We start from the raw sequence: 21,254 nt of genomic DNA, 5'->3' as shown, positions 1-21,254 counted from the left end.
AAACAAAGAGCAGTCTCCGATGCTGCTGAGACTGACTCTGAAAAAAACGCCCAGTTGGACTTCAAGTAGAGTTTTCACATATTGAGCTTCAAAACCAACAAATGTGAAAATCTTAGCAATAAAGTGATGCAGTTCTAGATGGTAGAAAAAAAAGCGGCAGAATCAGGGACTCTTGAGGATTATTACAAGGTACAGTACTTAGAGATATGTTCATCTCCAAGATCCTATCCCAATATGTAGCAGGTTTATTAATATTTGCAAATACCTCCAATTAGAAATGTAGTATAGTTTTTAAGATTCGCTAAATTGCTTACCCCATGTGCAGGCATTGCAGGACCTTAGGTATCCATGGTTATGACCACAAACGGCTAACTCACTCATTTTGAGTGGTGGTAACCATGGATACCAAAGCTGCTGCAATGCCCTGCCCATGAGGTAAGCAACATAGTGAATCAGAAGAACTATGCAACATTTCAAATTGGAGGTATTTGCTATTAATACTATTATTACACCTACTACATATTGGGATAGGATCTTGGAGATGGGAATACCCCTTTAAGTCAATATTTTTGAGAACTTGATAGGTCCTCTTCAAAGGAATGTCAGACCAGTTAGTATTAATTTTCAGCAGTATCTACACATAAAAAGCACTTTTTCCACTTGTCCAACAGGGTAAAACAACATTGTGGGACATTCTCTAAAAATCAGTTATTCAGCAAAAAGTGGCCTAAAATTTCTCAAGAAGTGTTTGCCGTTATTTCTGAATTGATGTAAAGCATGATGAAGCACTGTCTAATCAGATTACATTTGACTAGAAATTAATTTGTTTTTTTTCTCACCCACTTGGTCATTTCCACAATGGGGACATTTGGTCTCGCCATTGCACTTGCTTAGGATCATATATTTTATGGTGCTTATTCTTTGACTCGGGTCTCAGATTAAAGTGGCAGACATTTGTATTATTTAGAGGGAAGCTTTAGGACACTTGGGCCCCATTTACAATAGAAATTTGATCAGCCAATCCAAACCTGTTTTCTTCCCAACACTGAGTGTTTGACCGTACATATTAATTAGTGTCATTTCTAGGTTAGGCTGTAAGATGGTGTAACAGTGTACGGTGATTTATTACTATGGGGCTAAGGGTTGTGTAATATACCCGAGATCTACATGCTAACATGGAGAATGTTTGTGTATTTTCCCCTTACAGCGGAGAGGCCCTCAGCGCTCAGTGGATGTAATAGTATCATCAGCTTTCTTACTCACCATATCGGTGGTGTTCATTTGCTGTGCACAGGTAAAGAAAATGTTTGCTTTCCATCAGCCCTATTAACGTTGAATGGAGTAGCACGGTGCACGCTCAAGGACCCCTATTCTTCAGATTGAGCCCTGCACTCAGATATTCATCATCCATCCTGTAGTTAGGTATCAAACATGATTTTTGGGGAAAAAAAAACACAGATGGAGTTTCTTTTTCTGAACTCTTTTTAATATGACTGAACAAAGAACATCTTGCAAAGGGCAGTTCATTCATGTAAATGAGAATTGTGTAATGCGTAGTTTCCGCTTGTGGTGGAGCTGCAGGAGAAGGGAGCCGTCACTGCCAGGTTCCTCCATGTAGTAAGGACACTTATCAGCTCATCATCGGCTCACCTTTCTAACATAGTGGGATTATATAGAACGGCAAGACTCCAAATTGGTGACAAGTAATTGTTTCCCCAGCGATTCCACAGACTGGCAGATAACATGGCATGAAACCATTATATATACAGAATAATTTTGCATGAATAATTACAAGGCCAGCGTAATCTATAGTGATAAAGACTGAAGAGGACAACCCCTTCTCGATCGGAATGTTTGCACCCGATAAAATAAAATCACTTCTACTCTCCGCCCGTGTCAGCACTCATGTTTCCGGGGGCTCGCGTGAGGTTGTTGGCGCTAGTGTTACTGTCCGCATCTTCAGACGTATAAGTAGCCAAAAGGAACTGAGAGCTGCAGTTTACGTGAGCCCCGGGAACCCGAGTGACGACTTTGCTGGAATGGAGCCAGCACGGGTGATGAGTAGAAGTGTTTTCGTTTTAACAGGGGTAAACATTCAAATCGAGAAGGGGTTGTCCTGGTAGTAGACAACCTTGAAGGTTTAGTGTGGAATGCTTGGCTGTGACCTATGGTTGGGTCAAGCTTCTCTTTACATACTGTACGATATAACCTTGTCGGCCCTACATTATTCCGCTGGAAGTCCGCAGTCCTTGGCTCCAAGTCACACACAGCACAAAGTTACTAAAGGATTCTGCAATAATCATCACTTCTATTCAGCTTACACATTTCTGATCTGCTTCATTTACTACTGTGGCTAATCATGAGTCCTATGTGGCATTCCGGCAACTTGTGTATGTGGCCTTGTGGTCCGTACAGATCTTATACAGTGATTTGTACTGTGTTGATGGTCTACAATTAGGCTTTTGGTGGCCTGAAATCTGAAGATGACATACGGAAGAATCGGACTGCCATCTAGTGAGGAGATCTGGTACAGTAGATGCACTTTCTATTCTGTGAGTACCGTAACCAGTGATAATCCAGACGTCCCTTAACAAGCAGTCGGCACACCTTGGTAATACAGGGACGACTTCCCTCCTGCTGCGCAAAAGACTGGTGTTATGGATCCAACTGGGACCATGCCGCCATTGCAAACTTAGCCTTAGTATGCGTTGTATGAACATGTGAAGACCATCCTCCTCCATCAGTCTTTTATTTATTAACAAAAAGCTAAAATTACACAATTAACCTTTTATCATCGGTTTTCTCTCTGTCCCCTCCCCTTTTTTGTTCTAGCTTCTTCATATTCACGAAACGTTTCTGGAGTGTCACTACAACTGGGAACTCGTAATTTGGTGCATTTCATTAACTCTCTTTTTATTGAGATTTGTTACACTTGGATCAGAAACCAGCAAAAAATATAGCAATACCTCAATACTATTGACCGAACAGGTAGGCGAGACATCTTCTGCCCAATGTAGTCGTGTTTGCTGATATTTGTACACGAAACCCTAGATCATCCGAATATCTCTTCCTGCTCTTTCTATTCTTTCTCATGGCGGGCTTTACTAGTTTGGATATACCAAGAGTGAACACAGTTCTATGGTAAAAGTTGTTTATTTGGCCCTGACGGGCATTGAGTGCTACTTTCTAGAAATGAACAATATACCTGCATGTTACAACCTCTATTTTCTTTTCTCTGTAATTTGTCTGTTTTTTTAATATCTATATAGCAATAAGATTATTATTTTATTTTTTTTTTACAAAAAAAATCATATTACACTCGCAGAGTAGCATTTTGTACAGGGAAACATTCATTTAATGATCCTACAGGGAGTGACCAATCAGACCTGGTTTAAAATGGCCATAAATGTAAGCATTTTCTCTAAAGATCCAACTTTTTTTTCTATATGAAGCTATTTTAAACTAATTATGTCATATATGAAGGATTTTTACATATTACAAATGATTTGAAGTATCTCATGGAAATCGGTGGTTTCCATCCGTTTCTAAGTGAATTATTATTTGTGACCTGTTACTTTGGCAATTACATGTTACACCTCAATTCCTAAAAGTAGTCTGTCTGACATTTTTCTTAATGAATGAAATTCTCTGACTATTTATGATTATTGATTATCATATTGTATGAAAACCATTACTTTTATGGCTAATTTTTGGACCTGCTTTACCATGGTCGCTCGAAATGGAGCCACAGTACAGAACAGGGCAGGTGATGCCAAATGACCTCCTGCTTCATGATTTCATCAATCATGAATGACTGTGGGAAGTAATGGCTGTGATGAGCTGGTATAACGTGGGCACATTATAACAATGCAACTATCTGCTGTGTTCAACAGATTAATTTGTACTTGAAAATGGAGAAGAAACCAAACAAGAAGGAGGAGCTGACGCTTGTTAACAATGTGCTAAAATTAGCCACTAAGCTGTTAAAAGTAAGTGATCCATTAACCCCTTTCTGACATTAGACGTGCTATCCCGTCGAGGTGGGGTGAGCCCATATGCCCACCGACGATAGTATGTCATAGCGATCGGCCGCGCTCACGGGGTGAGCGCGGCCGGGTGTCAGCTGACTATCGCAGCTGACATCCGGCACTATGTGGTACTATCAAACATGATCGCAGTGTTCCGGCGGTATAGGGAAGCATCGTGCAGGGAGGGGGCTCCCGGCGTGCTTCCCTTAGACCCCCGGAGCAATGCCATGTGATCGCGTTGCTTCGAGGGTCTCCTACCTCCTCCTTCCTGCAGGCCCCGGATCCAAAATGGCCGCGGGGCTGCATCCGGGTCCGGCAGGGAGGTGGCTTACCAGCGCCTGCTCAGAGCAAGCGCTGGTAAGCCTGCAGGAGTGCACATCAGATCGCTGATCTGACGCAGTGCACAGCAAAGTGTCAGATCAGCGATCTTACACTATAACATGTTGTCCGCCACCACCCCCAGCCCCCCCCCAGGCAATGTTATAGTGTGAAAAAAAAATATATATATATATATATATATATATATATATATATATATATTTCCCATTAATACATTTCTTTATATAATTAAAAGTACACATATTTAGTATCGCCGCGTCTGTAACGGCCCGACCTATAAAACTGTCCCACTAGTTAACCCCTTCAGTGAACCAGTGAACACCGTAAAAAAAAAAAAAAAAAAAACGAGGCAAAAAGCAACGCTTTATTATCATAGCGCCAAACAAAAAGTGGAATAACACGTGATCAAAAAGACTGATATAAATAACCATGGTACCGCTGAAAACGTCATCTTGTCCCGCAAAAAACGAGCCGCCATACAGCATCATCAGCGAAAAAATAAAAAAGTTATAGTCCTCAGAATAAAGCGACACAAAAATAATTATTTTTCTATAAAATAGTTTTTATCGTATAAAAGCGCCAAAACATAAAAAAATGATATAAATGAGGTATCGCTGTAATCGTACTGACCCGAAGAATAAAACTGTTTTATCCATTTTACCAAACGCAGAACGGTATAAACCCCCCCCAAAGAAATTCATGAACAGCTGGTTTTTGGTCATTCTGCCTCACAAAAATCGGAATAAAAAGCGATCAAAAAGTGTCACGTGCCCAAAAATGTTACCAATAAAAACGTCAACTCGTCGCACAAAAAACAAGACCTCGCATGACCCTGTGGACCTAAATATGGAAAAATTATAGCTCTCAAAATGTGGTAACGCAAAAAATATTTTTTGCAATAAAAAGCGTCTTTTAGTGTGTGACGGCTGCCAATCATAAAAATCCGCTAAAAAACCCGCTATTAAAGTAAATCAAACCCCCCTTCATCACCCCCTTAGTTAGGGAAAAATTTAAAAAATGTATTTATTTCCATTTTCCCATTAGGGTTAGGGTTGAGGCTAGGGTTAGTGCTACAGTTAGGGTTGGGGCTAAAGTTAGGGTTAGGGTTGGGGCTAAAGTTAGGGTTTGGATTACATTTACGGTTGGGATTAGGGTTAGGGGTGTGTCAGGGCTAGGGGTGTGGTTAGGGTTACCCTTGGGATTAGGGTTAGGGGTCTGTTTGGATTAGGGTTTCAGTTATAATTGGGGGGTTTCCACTGTTTAGGCACGTCAGGGGCTCTCCAAACGCGACATGGCGTCCGATCTCAATTCCAGCGAATTCTGCGTTGAAAAAGTAAAACAGTGCTCCTTCCCTTCCGAGCTCTCCCATGCGCCCAAACAGGGGTTTACCCCAACATATGGGGTATCTGCGTACTCAGGACACATTGGACAACAACCTTTGGGGTCCAATTTCTCCTGTTACCCTTGGGAAAATACAAAACTGGGGGCTAAAAAATAATTTTTGTGGAAAAAAAAAAAATATTTTTTATTTTCACGGCTCTGCGTTATAAACTGTAGTGAAACACTTGGGGTTCAAAGTTCTCACAACACATCTAGATAAGTTCCTTGGGGGGTCTAGTTTCCAATATGGGGTCACTTGTGGGGGGTTTCTACTGTTTAGGTACATTTGGGTCTCTGCAAACGCAATGTGATGCCTGCAGACCAATCCATCTAAGTCTGCATTCCAAATGGCGCTCCTTCCCTTCCGAGCTCTTCCATGCGCCCAAACGGTGGTGCCCCCCCTCCCCCCCCCCACATATGGGGTACCAGCGTACTCAGGACAAATTGGACAACAACTTTTGGGGTCCAATTTCTCCTGTTACCCTTGGGAAAATACAAAACTGGGGGCTAAAAAATAATTTTTGTGGGGAAAAAAAAGAATTTTTATTTTCACGGCTCTGCGTTATAAACTGTAATGAAACACTTGGGGGTTCAAAGCTCTCACAACACATCTAGATGAGTTCCTTAGGGGGTCTACTTTCCAATTTGGTGTCACTTGTGGGGGGGTTTCAATGTTTAGGCACATCAGGGGCTCTCTAAACGCAACATGGCGTCCCATCTCAATTCCAGTCAATTTTGCATTGAAAAGTCAAATGGCGCTCCTTCCCTTCCGAGCTCTGCCATGCGCCCAAACTGTGGTTTACCCCCACATATGGGGTATCAGCGTACTCAGGACAAATTGTGCAACAACTTTTGGGGTCCATTTTCTCCTGTTACCCTTGGTAAAATAAAACAAATTGGAGCTGAAGTAAATTTTTTGTGAAAAAAAGTTAAATGTTCATTTTTATTTAAACATTCCAAAAATTCCTGTGAAACACCTGAAGGGTTAATAAACTTCTTGAATGTGGTTTTTAGCACCTTGAGGGGTGCAATTTTTAGAATGGTGTCACACTTGGTTATTTTTTATCATATAGACCCCTCAAAATGACTTCAAATGAGATGTGGTCCCTTGAAAAAAAAAAGTGGTTTTGTAAAAATGAGAAATTGCTGGTCAACTTTTAACCCTTATAACTCCCTAACAAAAAAAAATGTTGGTTCCAAAATTGTGCTGATGTAAAGTAGACATGTGGGAAATGTTACTTATTAAGTATTTTGTGTGACATATCTCTGTGATTTAATTGCATAAAAATTCAAAGTTGGAAAATTGCGAAATTGTCACAATTTTCTCCAAATTTCCGTTTTTTTCACAAATAAACGCAGGTAATATCAAATAAATTTTACTGCTACCATGAAGTACAATATGTCACGAGAAAACAGTGTTAGAATCCGTTGAAGCATTCCAGAGTAATAACCTCATAAAGGGACAGTGGTCAGAATTGTAAAAATTGGCCCGGTCATTAACATGCAAACCACCCTTGGGGGTAAAGGGGTTAATAAGTTACAAATACAGTTTTTTTCTTTTTTGTTTTATAAATGGGGTAGCCTATTCTTACCACCAGGACTTGCCTTTACTTTATGATCAGTTTGCCTGCACTGTAATGTTCGCTAATGTAACTGTGCTGGAGAAGGAGATCATGGGGGTTCCTGTGCATGGAAGGGTTTAAAGGGGTCACAGTTCTGAATCAGCACTTAATTTCCCCCTTCATTCCCAAGTCCAGTTGGGTCCCCAAAGGTCAGATCCTACCCAAAATGCAGGCAATATACCACCATTTATGAAATGGGAATACCTATTTAAAGGGAATCTGTCACTACTTTTTGCTACCCCATGTGAGAACAGCATGATCTTGGGCAGAGACCCTGATTCCATCAATATATCACTTACTGGACTGCTTGCTGCAGTTTTCATGAAATCACAGTTTTATCTGCTGTAGATCAGAATGCTGAGCTGTATATAACCCCACCCACATCACTAATTGGCTGTTTTCTGTGTACACTGCGCATAGGCAGAAATCTGCCAATTGGTGGTGGGGGTGTGGGGTTATACAGAACTCACAAATATGTAGGACTACATGGCAGCAAGTCTTCTAGTGATTATCTCCTGCTGATTTTATTAATACAACTGTACACCAAGCAGCCCAGTAAGTAACACATCACTGCATTCTGGCTCCCTGTTTTTACATTATTCTACTCTGATGGGGTAGCAAAATCCTGTGACAGATTACCTTTTAAGATGTAGAGAAGTTTTTCTTTTTCTGGTTTATGCCAAGCCAATACAAACCCTACAGAGCAGAGAGCTGAGTGCATCTGTGATCCAGTTGGCGTTACGTGTTGATTTCCTTGGCGATCACCGCTTTCTATATAGACAGTGATGCATACGTCCCCCTTGGTAATGGCAGTACCAGCTGTGATGGGACTTCTCTGTTGTACATGATTTGAGCGCTGACTTGCTGAAGCATTTTGACGACAGTTAAGCCGTAAGCTCGCTAGGCAGCTCTCCCCAAAGGGCCACACTCAGGTTCCCGAATAAATGGAAGAAGTAATAGAATTGAAGCAAGCAAACAGCTTTAGGCCTTGTTTAGATGAAGCAGTATCCACGCCGCTTTCCCTTGTGGGACGTCGGATCTGAGCCTGCAGTAGAACAGGAGAAAGCTTTTATTTGTCAAGTCGCATCTTTCTCGTATCTCTAACATGTCTTTGCATTAATATCGATCATCTGAAAGGGTTAAGTGGAAACAACGTCATTATTCAAGATCTCTAATAGCACGTTGCTGACGTAGAGTTGAAGGGTAACATTCTGAGGTTGGGATTTGATTTTATGCTGATTTTCTAATAACGTTGCTTATGTTTTTTTCCCTTTTGAAGGAATTGGACAGTCCCTTTAGGTTATACGGTCTGACCATGAATCCCTTACTGTATAATATCACTCAGGTGGTTATTTTATCTGCTGTTTCGGGTGTTATTAGTGATCTGCTGGGATTTAATCTCAAGGTAAGCTTTTTACTTGCAGAACGCTCCAGTTTTACTGGGCTATTCTTTAAATAATACTTATGGATTTTACTTGGCAGTAATCAATAGTGCATGTCATTATATAACACTGTGAAGATTTACAGTGATCCTTCAGGTAAAAGAGATGGGAGCAGCAGAATGGTGCCCGTTTTCCCCAATAAATACATTACAGAGACCCTTTCTATTTTCATCTCCACCACTACCTGCCCCCAGTTAATACATAGTTAATACACAATCCCTGCTGCCAATCAGCCCTGGCTTCACGTTCCCCTTCTTCAGACGAATGACCTACATCTGAAGGAAGTGGAAGATCAGCCAGTACAGACACTGCTGGAACCGCATCAGCACTGGAGGTAAGTATTAGTGATGAGCGAATGTGCTTGGATAAGGTGTTATCTCAGCATGCTCATGTGCTAACCAAGTGTCTTCTTCATGTTTGAGTCCCCGCGGCTGCATGTCTCGTGGCTGTTAGGCAATCAATGCATATGTTTCAGCAGTCTAACAGCCACGATACATGCAAGCACGGGGACGCAAACATATTTTTCGAGCACGCCAAAGACACTCAGTTAGTACCCGAGCATGCTCAGATAACTTATCCCAGCACGTTTACTCTTCACTAGTAAGTATACAAGCTATTATTTTCTAAGTGGGAGACATAGGGATTGAGAAGTGGTTGTCTGACTAGTAGACAGATTCTTTAACAATGTGTTTAGATAGGCAGACCTGGTTTAACCCATTACCTAAAAAAAAAATGTAATTCCACCATTGTTTATAAGTCTTGTTTTTATGGCATTCCTTGTAAAAATAGTCTGGAAACTGTAGTCTACAGGGCAGCACGATAATGTAAGGGGTGAAATAAAATCCCCAATAATCGTGCAGTGTAAAAGCATCTTTTAGAGCGCACAGCACTAACCCCGCATCAGGTAAAAACCTATTCACTTTGCTGTCAAGAAGCTGGATGCTCAAAAATAAATAAATAAAATAATTAAAAACTGATAATTTTTTGCTTTAATTAAACTTCAATTATTATTTTATCCAACTCCAACATGTAGAAACCAAAAACTATTAGGTTTGTATTCTATTTTTTGGTAATTTTTTTTTATATTTTTATTTTTCCTTTCTAGTTATGGAAGATCAAATCCTGATGGTGACCAGATGGCTCTTGCACCAGTTGTGTGGAGCCCCATTTCTGGCATACAATAAGCTGCCTCTCAGCGGTCACTGTGCTTCTGTCCGGAAGCTGAGGCCTATGGCAAGACACGGTTATCAAAACTGAAGTGTTTACGTCTGACTGACTTGTGCAATGTCTTTATTTATTTTACCTTGTCAGTGTTTGTTGTTTTTTATTTTTCTATTATTTTCGCCTGTGGTGGTAGATCGTGCTTCTACGCATCAAGGCAAGGCAACCAGCACCTCTTTGGAGAAGCCCCTGCAGACACTGGAGAGCCTAAGGCTGATGCATGTCATTGTTATGAGGGGTTTTGCCCTCTTGGTTGTGTGAAAATCCAGCGGCGGCAGGAATACAAAAGGGGAAAATGCAACAGAATCGGACATTCAAAGGTTGTCAGTAACTGAGGAATAAAGCCTCCAAGTTTCGTTGTTCCTCGGTTTTGTCAGCTGCTAGAAAAGTTGAAGCGTCTGGAGCGGAGTTCCCAGCTATGATGAGCTGAATGATACAATATAGAGAACTTCTCGCGCTAATCGGCCCTGTTACATAAGAAGGTGGAGTGCGTCAACCCGTACATTTTCTCTGGCATTACAAATGTGAAGTAGATTATTTCCTTATTTAATATTTGGATTGTTGGCCAAAACTTGGTAGGGGATTTCAGGGGAACTATCACTGTTTGGTTTCCAGCTTTGTTTCCCATACCTCATGACATAGCCCATTTCTTAGAAAGTGTTGGTTCAGGTAAGTGTTTCCTTCATGGTTTCAAAACCAATATCTCTTATGTTACTTTCACACTAGCGTCGGTACGGGGCCGTCGCGCTGCGTCGGCCCGACGTACCGACGCATACTGTGCAAGCGCCGCACAACGGGGGCAGCGGATGCTGTTTTTCCACGCATCCGCTGCCCCATTGTGAGGTGCGGGGAGGTGGGGGCGGAGTTCCGGCCTCGCATGCGCGGTCGGAAATGGCGGACCGTCGGCACCAAAAAACGTTACATGTAACATTTTTTGCTGCCAGCGGTCCGCCACAGCACGACACAACCGTCGCACGACGGTTGCGACGTGTGTCAATACATCGCAATGCGTCACTAATGTTAGTCTATGGGGAAAAAACGCATCCTGCAGACGACTTTGCAGGATGCGTTTTTTCGCCAAAACGACGCATTGCGACGTATGCAAAAAACGCTAGTGTGAAAGTAGCCTCCGTTGTTCGGTTAGTTTTTCAATCTACATTGGGATTGTCTTGTGACTTTTTTTGTTGTTTTAGTGTTATATTTTTTACGTTGATGGGGTTACCTGAAAATAGAAAAAAAATGCAAATAGAGGAAATGTAATTCTAAATAGATCCCTAAATGACCATGCTTGTCATATCACACGGATTTTGGTAATGACTGAGGCTTATCAGTAGGAAGCTGCCCTGCTGAGACCTGCAGATAACCTGTACCATGTGCTGATTAACTATCTCCAGGTCACAGTAGTAGCTCAGCAGACGGGGCGGACAGCAGTGCTAGCAGACACTTTTTAAGTTGTGTTTACACCGACGGCTGAAAGGCAACTTTGTTTAATACCCTTACCCTGTTTACACAGGCAGGCTGCACCCTTCCTTGCACACTGAATGTTCTGTACTGCCATTGTTCTCGGCAGCATGAGTCATGGTTACACAGGATGTGCTGCCCAGAAAGATCTCTTGTGCTGAACAAAAGATCATTTCACCCTAAAAACAAGCCTGACGTAGTTGCGATGTGAACGTCACGCGTCGCAATCGTACGCTACCCTTCACACCGCCATAGTCCTACGACTCCGAGCGTGACGTATTACCAGCATGGGCGTGCTAAAACGTCACGCCCAATCAGGAGACAGGTATGCGGAAGCCCAACCCACGTAGTCGCATTACGAGCTCGTATGACCGCCGTCACATACTACGATTTCGACCGCCACAGCGAGACATTTACGACGAAAGAAAGTTCTGCTCTTTCTTTCACATCGTACGATGCTGGGCTGCGTCGCAAATCGTAACGCCATGTCACACTTTGCAACCTCGGAACGAGGACGGATAAACGTCACAAATCGAACGCTCGTTCAGACTTTGATTGCACAGTGTGAAGGGGCCCTTTTGCTCTTGATTGGTAGCCTGTTTACACTACAAGAGTTTTGCTGTAAAATGGTCATTTTTGGGGAAATTATTAGTGGTGCGTGAATGTGCTCGAATAAGGGGTTATCGAAGCATGCTCGGGTGTTATCCAAGTATAATATGTTGGAGGCCCGGCAGCTGCAAGATTCGTGGCTGTTAGAAAGCAGCAACACATGCCGTGATTGCCTGTTTGTTAGGCAGCCGCAGGGACTCTTAACATATTATCCTAGCACGCCCAAGATACTCGGGTAACTCATCATAGGGCACTTTCACACATCACTAGAAATTATGTCTAATGACATGTCTTTGTGTTTTGCTCTCTAAACAGTATGAACAAAATACAAATAAATCTCGAGAGCAACAAATGCACATTTACAGACAATTTGTGATATTGCCTTCCTAACCACAAATTATATCAAAAGGGACTCTTTAAACAATAATTGCTTAATAAAAAGTTTCCCCTTTCAGTGTTGCAGGTTGATGCCCAATCTATATTCATCAAAATGTTTTCACCAGTTTTCAGGCCGTTGCAAAATCTTTGCCCAACTCCAGGTTGCGTAAATATTTAGTGACTTTTGGCTTGCACTTGTTAGTGTATCGGGATCATCTGACTCCACCACAACCCCACATCAAGACTGGCGTGAATAACATTGGTCTTGAAGCATTAGGTTACTAAAGCTTGCAGTGTTACTCTGTTGGTTGACGATGGTGAGATCAGATTCCGGTCACACTTGTGTTACTCCATTTTCAGTATTTTGATTGCATGTTTAGTACATTTTAGGTCACTGCAGTATGTCTTTTTTGGTTTGGATGTTCTCATCCCACATAAGGTAAACCGTGCTTGCTCTATACAAACGCCCAGGCATCTTTTCTTCTACATTGGCTCCTACAGCTTAACGTGTACTGCCCTGTGGCAGAGCCAGTGTCTGCACTTACTTTCTCCGCATACACATGAGGGTGAGGAGTATACTCAATGAAGGGACCAGGCTCCAAATAATAATGGTGATAAACATAAGTACCGTAGTTACTTTTTGTAATAGCCAACCTAAGAAAATACATTTTTCAGGGCATGATTTAAACTGGGAAAATTGAAATACACTACCACAACTAATAAGATTGACATATTTTTGGACTAAAAAACACACTTTTTGACAAAAAAACAATCTGGCTGAAAAATGTGGGCGTCTTAGTCTGGAGGCAGCTTGATATGCCACTGCTTCCTTCCCAATCACAGAGGAACTATGCAGCGGCACAGGATTTTTTTTTCTCTTCCTGCCCGTCACTGATCAATCAGATCATGCAGAGCAGGAGGTGAGGCTACCAGGACTTTGACATCAACTCCTGGTAATTTAAAGGACCCTTAAGGTTGTGTGATCCGTCACATTCCTGGAAGGAAGGTCAAAATGCGGTAGTGTTCTTACTTCGTGTGTGTGCATATGTAGCAGAACTTGTGTGTGTTTGTGTGTGTGTGTATATGCAGCAGTGTTGTGTAGATGTATGTATGCTGTAAAGCTTATGAGGGGTTATTATGCACAGGAGAAGTAGGACCTCATGTACAGTAGTGCATTAAAATGAGTGGTTTTGACTCTTCCAGTTCTTTACACTGCCATGGTAGTTTTATTTAGAAGGAAATATGTTATTCCTATTTTATGATCTCTAAACCTGGGGTGTGTCCTATAGGCCAAAAAATGCATTTATAAGATAATTGGTGCATCACAGAGGTTCAGATTTTATTTTGTTTGAACTCTTTATTGCCTTAAAGGGGTTGTCCGGTCTAAATCAAAAAGACTCCCCCGAGTGCACGCACTATGTGCTTCGGGGATTCGCCAGGATTGTACTGAGCAGGGCTGCACCCGGTCTAGTGACTCAGCAGTCCAGTGGGTGTGGCTGACCACAGTGCGCGGCCTCACTCCATACAAGGCCTCACCTACTGGACTGGCTCTGCCCGGGAGTATGTATAACGCATACATACTATCCAATCCAGGCTCATGAATCCCAGCAGTGCACAGTGCGTTTCTAAGTTTGGAGTGACGCAGAATGACCGCTAGCTTATTGATTTGGACCGGACAGCCGTTTTAACATGACCTCCAGATAAATGGCAGGAACCAAGGTTTCCCAGCATCACACTGCCTGCACAAGATTGCCTTCTTCTCATGGTGCACCCTGCTGGTATCTCTTCCCCAGGTATGCGCTGTACACTGCCACTCGCGATGGAAAGAGATCCATGATTTAAGATGGTTCCATAGCCCAGTCCTGGTGCTTGTGTACCCACTGTAGGTGCAGTGGACAGGGTTCAATATTGACAATTAGACCAATTTGTGGTTGTGTAGACTTATTCTCTGCCAACTGCAATGCACTGTGTGACCTAAAGCATTAAGATTATATCCATAGTTAATTTTAACTTTTTCAGCAATTCATGCCCATTGGACCAGACGAGCTAGCTTTCCTCCTTCATTTGCATCATTGGGCTTGGAATGCCCATGACCCAGGTTCACAGTTTCTCCTTCCTTGGATACATTTTATATATATTTTTTTTATCAGCACTGATGTCTGCTTACCAAAAAAAGCCAGAAAAACGTGCCATTTCGGAAATTATATATTACATTTTGGTAATCATTAATAATGCTCAGATCCTTAGTCTTGCACATTTTTTGTGCTTCCAACAACTACATTTCAGTAACTGGCTGTCTTTTTTGTTGCGTAGTGTATTCCACTTTTTGCCATTGTAAAGACACAATGATGTTACTTTACTTGTCAGTGGTTTTAATGTTATGGCTTATTGAGGGGTTTACTTACTTTGGGTGGGGGGGCAAACACAGAAAAATAAACAAAAGTTTTTTTTCTCTAAACCTTTTTAGCTTCTACTTCTATTGGAACTTGTTTTGTATTTTGCCGATTTATAGCTAATCACAGACCATACGTGTAGGTGTGCTTAGCATTTAATTTATAGGTGACTACACAGGTTTGACCATGTCTGTTCTTTTCTTTTTTTTTTACCAAAATTATGTATTAGAGCTGACCAACAAAGTTATGAAACAAATATGTGATAGCCCCTTAATCCACCTTCCAATGATGGTTTTGCTCACATTGCTTCATGTTAAGCTGTCATTAAAGCAATAACCATTCTTGGTTACTATTCTGTAGGTTGTGTATTATGACATGTGTTTGTGACTATTTGCAGTAATGTGGATTTGAAGTCACCTTTTACTGTTACATTTATTTGTAGATATTTAGTAGTATTTTATTGTGTAAAAGCTTTGAGTTTGTCTAAGTTTTGGCTCATGCCATTTCCCCAATATGATTTCACTAGCGTGTGGCCTCTACCTATACCAACGCGAGTCAACATTTTATCAACCGTGTTTCTGTATTTGTGTTAAGCTTCTTTTTTTTTTTTCTTTTTAAGTATTAACATTTATTTTGGGGAAAAAATGTAAGCTATTTTTCTTTTTTACACCATAAATAGGTTCAGGATATTGTCAGTGCCAAAAATGTCAAAGTGTACAGTGTTTCATCTAAATGTCCCTATTTGTAAGGATGGATTTCAGTTTAAGTAAAGTTATTGCATTTTCTGTTCTGCAGTATTGTCTTTGAAGTCAAGCAAAATAACAATTTGAATTCCGGTAACTCATTTCCACATAATAGGAATTTGTACCAGCATCTAAGCAATACCAAGAAAAACATAAAATAATTATAGGCAGCTACCGTATGTAGGAATAGCCGTTTATTACTAAAAATAAAAAGCAATTTTCAAACCTGCAGGAACGGGACAATTGTTAGGTCTTCAAATATCAGAGAAGTACATTAGTTCTACGATTTATAATGCTGGACCTATTGGTGGATTAGCTAGATGTTGACTGTTTAGACTATGTACCATCAGTTTTTTCAGGTGGGTTTTATGTATTCCACACCAAATTCCATGTGAAAATTACTTGCAAACTTCTTCCAATTTTTAATGGTAAATCCAGGTTGCCATTTATCTAGGTACAGATTTTTTTAGCCACGGGTTTTAAAACGGCTAAAGTGTCATGTGACCCTTTTATGTGGCTTCTGCCTACAAGCCATAAGAGGTAGCCACACGCAGATTAGCCCTATTGAAAGGAGGTAATTCACACACAGAACAGTCACAGAAATCTGAAGGTCAGTCCTCAATCTCTACCATGGATTCCAGTGGAAATACACTTCAGAATATTTAAAATTGGATCCAGAAGCTAGCATTCTTTTATTATAATGTGATCAGTCACTATTATTTTATTTTATTGTGAAAATGTAATGAGGCATCACAAGACCGAAGATAAGCAAGACCACTAAGAGTGAGTAATCTCTTATTAATGGCCTAAGAGTGCTGCCAAAATTGAAAAAACTCTATACTTACCTCCTGGACCGGCTCTACTCTCAGCCCTTTGTTCCTCGCAGGTGTCCTACTATAAACAATTTTCTGACCGCTGCAGCCAATCAGCAACAGCCTTCAAATTTTTGTCCAAGCAGAAGAAAGACATTGTTTATATCAGAAAACATAAGAAATGCACTGGGCTGAGAGTGAACATTATTTTTTTGTAGTGTACACAGCACCATTGATAAAGGTTTGTCCAGTAGTTGAGCAGTTTCACAGTCTCTGATAAAGGTAGCCATCAAATATAAGCCTGAAAGAGGACTAAAGCACTGGTGGAAAGTAGAGGTCACAAGCTGTCACTATTCATGATGTTTCCCAGGGTTCACTAAGGGCCAAACATTACATATATTGGTGAATAAAGGTTGTAAGCTGTGCTTTCCTGAATGTTGTGCTCCTCTCTCTCTGCTTGACTCCTTTGATGCCACTTTTTAGCATTCCTCTTTACCTTGTTCCTAGACTGTAGACTGTGCATCACAATGTTTTCTGCAATGTAGATATGCAGAAGACAAATTGTGGCTGCTGAAATTAGTCTTTCTGTTCTATCTAATGACATTATGGGTCTGTATGTTAAAATAAACCATGTGGTTTTCACATGCAGTAATCCACAGGGAAAAGCTTCCCCAAGAGCATCAGGGATAGGACATACTGGGGTTTGAGGTCTATTTAAATACACCTGTAACTAAAATCTAAGTTTCGAGCATAAGCAATGACATTCACAAATGTACTTGTAGTGCTGAATGTAATTTCTGGAAATATAAAAACAGTTTGGCAAGGCCAAAAGCACCAAAGGATGGTCTACGTCCATCATGTTAACAACCTACCGCTATTTAATAAGGATCTACTCGCTATCCTCGGGTTTCCTAATCTGGGAGGGAACGTTTTATTGAGCCTTTTGTAAAGCACGACTTGACTTAAACAATTGGTTGGCCGTTTATGACGCTCTGCGGAGTGCTAGATTTCTGAACCGATCTTTAGTGAGACGTCAGTACATCCTATGGGGTGAGAATTTATCAAGGTCTAAGTTTTCTGGTTTCAAAAAGTCGCAAATTTTGTTTTCTATCATTTTTACACCAAAAATTGCTAATTTTGGCACTTTTTTGTGACTTTTAAAATATGGGTGGAAAAGTGGACTTGATTAGCCAGGAAAATAAGTGCAATCCAATTGCATGAATTACAACTTTTCAAAATGCATGGTGGGACATAAAAACTGATGAAAAAACTCTAACCAGAAGTGTTCTAGTTAAACATGAAGGAAATTTATGCAAAACTTTTGGCATAATGGCAGTGTAGACTTTCAAAAGTCCATTCGTGATGAATCTGTCTGATCCTTCACTATAAGGAATTACGAGTTTCTACAGTACTTTCAGTAGCTTATCGAACATGTATCCTATTTTGTGTGCAATATGAAGCACTTTTGATTGTACTGATCAGAGAATATTATTAGCTGGTATTGTTAAATGAAGTCTGCAGGACAGCGACTTTAAAAATAAAGCTGCAAATGGTAAGAAATGGGAAAAATACCTGTTAGGTTACAATGAATTAATTTGTGGACATTGTTTTTTAAAGGGATGCTATCACCAGATTAAGTAAAAACATACTCGCTTTTGTTAATCACCCTCTAGGTTTTTTTTTTTGTTTTTTTATTTTCCTCTGGTTTCATGAAATTTATGCTTTTCGCATCAATTTTCTAAATTTTGAAATGGCAATTGGTTTTCTAGAACCTGACCAATACAAATTGAATGACGCAAAAGGTCATGCGTGTGCCCTACCACTCCATTCAAGTATATAACTCTGAAGACAAAACGTAGTAGCTGACTAGGCAGTTTTGCCTATTAAAATGCCATTTTTGCAGAAAAACTGTAACGCTATTAACATTATTGCTTGTGGCCATGTAATTTTACGGAGAATTTTGGAGTATTAATGACAAAAACATGTGACTAATAAACAAGCTGTATGATAATCCTTCCCATCATTCCAAATTTGTTATACAAAGCAGCCCCTCCCTTAGTTCTTTCCCTGACTCTGCTTGTCACTTTATTAAGTGTCAGACCTTCCTTATGACATATTTCTCTAAATAGTCACACATCTGTGTTTTGCTATCCGTGATTCCCATATTGGCGTGGGTTTCCCAACTTGAACTTGACAGTTTCTTAGGTAGGCGTACATGAGATGTTCAAGCTTGGGTCAGGAGACCCATGGCCCATCTGCACTGTGTAATCTATGCTCTGACTGCGACACAAGGATGTGTGAATCCGGCCCAAGGCGTAGCAGAAGGATGGGAAATGATCTAATTTCACTGGATCCCAAGTTAACAGATCACTTACACAATTTTGCATTTATTGTGGCAGCAGGACTGAAGGCACAGATACGTTTAATAATGAAAATGCTGTTAATCTGTATATTTGGGGTACGTCATTATGTAAGAGTGGTTGGATATAGGACTGTTGTCTACAAGGGTGAAATATTTATCAATGAAAGGTGATAGTGTCTCTTTAAAATTAAATGAAATGCTCTTGGGAAATCGAGCAGATAAAATAATCTCTCTTCAAGAATTTCAGAATGTGATCCTTTTAATTATGTTCCAGATACAGGAGGTTTAGCAATAAGTCTCAAAAGTAGTTTTCTATTTGTTTTAGGTATTGCTACAGTGTTTCACATTTCCAGAAGCAGTGTTGGCTGCAATAAGTGTATGTCTTGGTTTTGACTTTGTATATAAGGTCGGCACTGTTACAAACCAGCATTCATGAAATCCCATTCTGGGAAGTCTGTCTTTAGAGACTGAAAAAATGAGATTGGAGATCTAGTGTTTGAATAATGTTGAATGCCGATGTATGTCATGCATATGTAGTACTGTGTCCTTAATCGTGCGTTCACACAAACACTACAAAATACATTTTTCTTTTCTAACTTGTTAATGATCAAAGTGCATTGGAAGTAGCAGAAAGAAAGGGCGGACTACATGCTGATTTGTTGATGTGCTTCAATTCTGTTGTGTCTGTAGTGTTCTAGATCTTGATAGAAACCATTTTATAAAGTCGTTTTTCAAATTAAGGTACAAGCATTCACTGAACTAGATTTTGCACAAATTATATATTTTAAAAACAAACGTGTGAATAAACCACCAGTTAAGGAAAATGCTGTAAAGCCTTAACGTTAAATAAAACCATGAAAACCATTGTTGTGTGATGTTTATTTATTGGGAGCCTCTTACACAGATATCGGGGCTTATATGTGTTTGCCTATTTGAAAGCGGTAACCAACTATAAAAGCTGCTCTAAATTGTTCCCATAAAGTTGTAACACTGACATGGTGAACAAATGTTTTTGTTGTAACATTTAGATTAAATTTCATTAGAAAATCAAAATCTAATAATCCAGACTCCCAACAAATGTTACAATAGGCACTATGCGATTTGGTAAGTTTTCCAGAAACTCGTAGGGTGCTACTTAAGGGCCATATAGACATTAAATGGGTATCGGCTAAACGATCTTTCGGACAACAGCTGTCTCAATCAATTTTTGCCATACACCGAATTGCTTGATTGAGCACTCCTGTGTTCTCTGAGAAAGACGCCTGCTGCCGAGTCGGCAGGCGGCTTATCTCCAGAAGAACAATGTAATCGGCAGTCCGAAATTGGACTTGCCCAATCGACATCTCCTTCAACCATCAGTCGGCTGGCACCGCCATACATAATAGATATCGATGGGTTCGTCAGAGTATCTGTGTATTCAGCTGACTTTAGTCGTGTTTGGGGCCTTCAGATTCATAATGCAGCCTGCTAGTGAAATGTGATTCATCATCTCAGAACTTGTTTCCATTGTTTTTAGCAAATTAGGAATTTCATAAGCCTGTTTAAAGACAAGGTAGCATGCCATGCCCAGGCCATATATAAACGTACATACACCAGACGTCAGCACACTGCAATTACTGAACTATTGCGGATAACGTAAAAAAAAAAATGCTAACAAAGTACCTTACGTTTTCTATTAAAGAGCCCAAAAGCCATCCAACCACGTCAAGGTGTATCTGAATATTGATGATCCCTATTACTAATTTCCTACCTCACCATGTGCCAAATTAAGCCTCATCTGAATAGGGAAGTGGAAAGGAAAACATGCACACAGCTCTCAATTAAAAACATGTCTGGGAAGGATGTGTAGATGAGGGTGCTGGGCCCTGGAAGGGGCAAAACCCCCCTGCCCCCCAATGTATAATACTGAAAAAAAAAATTAGGGCCCACACACCTTTAGTATTAACCCCTTCCCGACATGTTACGTACATATACTGCTCTGCGGGAGCTGCGTTCCTGCAACCAGCAGTCTGTACGGCGGCACGGCCTCATGTTGGGCGGCACAGCCTCAGGCTGAGCACCGCAGCGCTTGGGTGTGGGTGTCACCTGTAAAAACTGACATCCTGCAGTAATGCCCACGATCGGTGCTAGCACCGATCGCCGGCATTTGTGTGTGACAACTGCCAATCATAAAAACCCAAACTAAATCTGGTATCGCTGTAATCGCACTGACCCAAAGAATAACGTCGTCTAATCACTTATACCACATGAGGAACGCCATAAAAAAATTAAACTAATTCTTCACATGCTGTTGATTTTTTTTTTTTTTCATTCTGCCTCCCAAAGATCGTAGTAAGGCTCGGCACACATTTATCCTGTGCTCTACTCTGAACATTTACACCGGTGTTTCTGTGTAAATCTCTGAAATACGTGGAAGACACCTTATAATGAGGCAGATGGAGGCGCTGTGGACACGATAGGACCT

The 21,254-nt window shown here is 40.7% G+C and overlaps 1 protein-coding gene across 3 annotated transcripts in view; it reads left to right on the top strand.

Annotated features, from left to right (window-relative positions):
* The window catches only part of PHTF2 (putative homeodomain transcription factor 2), a 152,321-nt gene extending 132,667 nt beyond the window's left edge, over positions 1 to 19,654 (top strand). For all 3 annotated transcript variants that reach the window (XM_077264706.1, XM_077264707.1, XM_077264705.1), the window contains 5 exons: positions 1,208 to 1,294; positions 2,833 to 2,988; positions 3,894 to 3,989; positions 8,649 to 8,774; positions 9,917 to 19,654. In XM_077264706.1, the coding sequence (XP_077120821.1) occupies positions 1,208 to 1,294; positions 2,833 to 2,988; positions 3,894 to 3,989; positions 8,649 to 8,774; positions 9,917 to 9,937 (486 nt within the window). In that variant the 3' untranslated portion in view covers positions 9,938 to 19,654. The remainder of the gene's footprint in view (positions 1 to 1,207; positions 1,295 to 2,832; positions 2,989 to 3,893; positions 3,990 to 8,648; positions 8,775 to 9,916) is intronic.
* The last annotated feature ends 1,600 nt before the right edge of the window (positions 19,655 to 21,254 follow it).

Source organism: Ranitomeya variabilis, chromosome 5, assembly GCF_051348905.1.
Source record: "Ranitomeya variabilis isolate aRanVar5 chromosome 5, aRanVar5.hap1, whole genome shotgun sequence".
NCBI classification, from domain to species: domain Eukaryota; kingdom Metazoa; phylum Chordata; class Amphibia; order Anura; family Dendrobatidae; genus Ranitomeya; species Ranitomeya variabilis.
This window is presented reverse-complemented; position numbering and strand designations above follow the sequence as displayed.